Raw genomic sequence first — 1,053 nt, forward strand, 5'->3', positions numbered from 1 at the left:
CCCCCAAATAAAACTCTATGGATCTTCACGATTCACGAGGATGATATATTTTGATCCAAAACGGCGAATTTCACCGAAAAGCGACAAGTTTGCAGGTATGAGTTGTACCTGTATATGTTGTCTGTACTGCAGCAGTACTACCTGTGCATGTTGTCTGTACTGCAGCAGTAGCACCTGTGCATGTTGTCTGTACTGCAGCAGTAGCACCTGTGCATGTTGCCTGTACTGCAGCAGTAGTACCTGTATATGTTGTCTGTACTGCAGTTGGGCCTCATACTCTCTCTGCTGGTTCTTCAGTCTGTCTTCTTTGGTTTTGATGAAGTTCTCGTAGTCTCCCCGGTAGCTGTCCAGCCTCTGTGAGTGCAGGTGCACGATGTCCGTCACCACGGCGTTCAAGAAGTTCCTGTCGTGGGAGACGACCAAGATGGTGGACTGCCACGTCTGTGGGAGGAGGGATCGGTTATTTATAGTTAGCTTGTGGCTAACTGTTCACATTGATTTCAATAAGGAATGCTAACATTAAAGTGACCAATGGTTCAGACCTGCAGGTAGGTCTCCAACCACAGAATGGCTCTGACATCCAACATGTTGGTCGGCTCTGAAACACACACACACAGTACATTAGAATACTACCACAATACTCCTTGTTAGTAGTACCAGGAGTACTACTAACCACAATACTACTATTTGTACTCATCAAACTACGATACAAAATTGCTACCAGCATGAAGGTCAAGCAAAAAACTCATACCACTACAAGTACTCCAACTACTCAGCCCCCTAGTACTTGTACTCCTATTACTACCCGTCTTTGTACCAGTACTCTTACTACTACTAGTACTACCACCAGTACTCCTACCACTGACCACAGTGCGACTGTCAACAGGAGGATCTGACTCACCATCCAGCAGCAGGAGGTCTGGCCTGAAGAAGACAAACAGAGAAAATAGAGGATGAGTGAGTGAGTGAGTGAGTGAGTGAGTGAGTGAGTGAGTGAGTGAGTGAGAGACAGACAGACAGACAGACAGACAGACAGACAGACAGACAGACAGA

At 46.2% G+C, this 1,053-nt stretch overlaps 1 protein-coding gene across 1 annotated transcript in view; it reads right to left on the reverse strand.

The window, feature by feature from the left end:
• Nucleotides 1-1,053, reverse strand: part of abcf3 (ATP-binding cassette, sub-family F (GCN20), member 3) — a gene marked incomplete at its 3' end in the record, with an annotated part of 6,846 nt that overhangs the window by 2,334 nt on the left and 3,459 nt on the right. The window contains exons 11-13 of the mRNA XM_031839133.1: nt 902-924; nt 543-598; nt 241-441 (exon numbers count right to left, since the gene is read on the reverse strand). Coding sequence (XP_031694993.1) covers nt 241-441; nt 543-598; nt 902-924 — 280 coding nt within the window. The remainder of the gene's footprint in view (nt 1-240; nt 442-542; nt 599-901; nt 925-1,053) is intronic.

Source organism: Anarrhichthys ocellatus, unplaced genomic scaffold (genome assembly GCF_004355925.1).
Source record: "Anarrhichthys ocellatus isolate YVR2014 unplaced genomic scaffold, GSC_Weel_1.0 scaffold1316, whole genome shotgun sequence".
In the NCBI taxonomy this organism is placed as follows: domain Eukaryota; kingdom Metazoa; phylum Chordata; class Actinopteri; order Perciformes; family Anarhichadidae; genus Anarrhichthys; species Anarrhichthys ocellatus.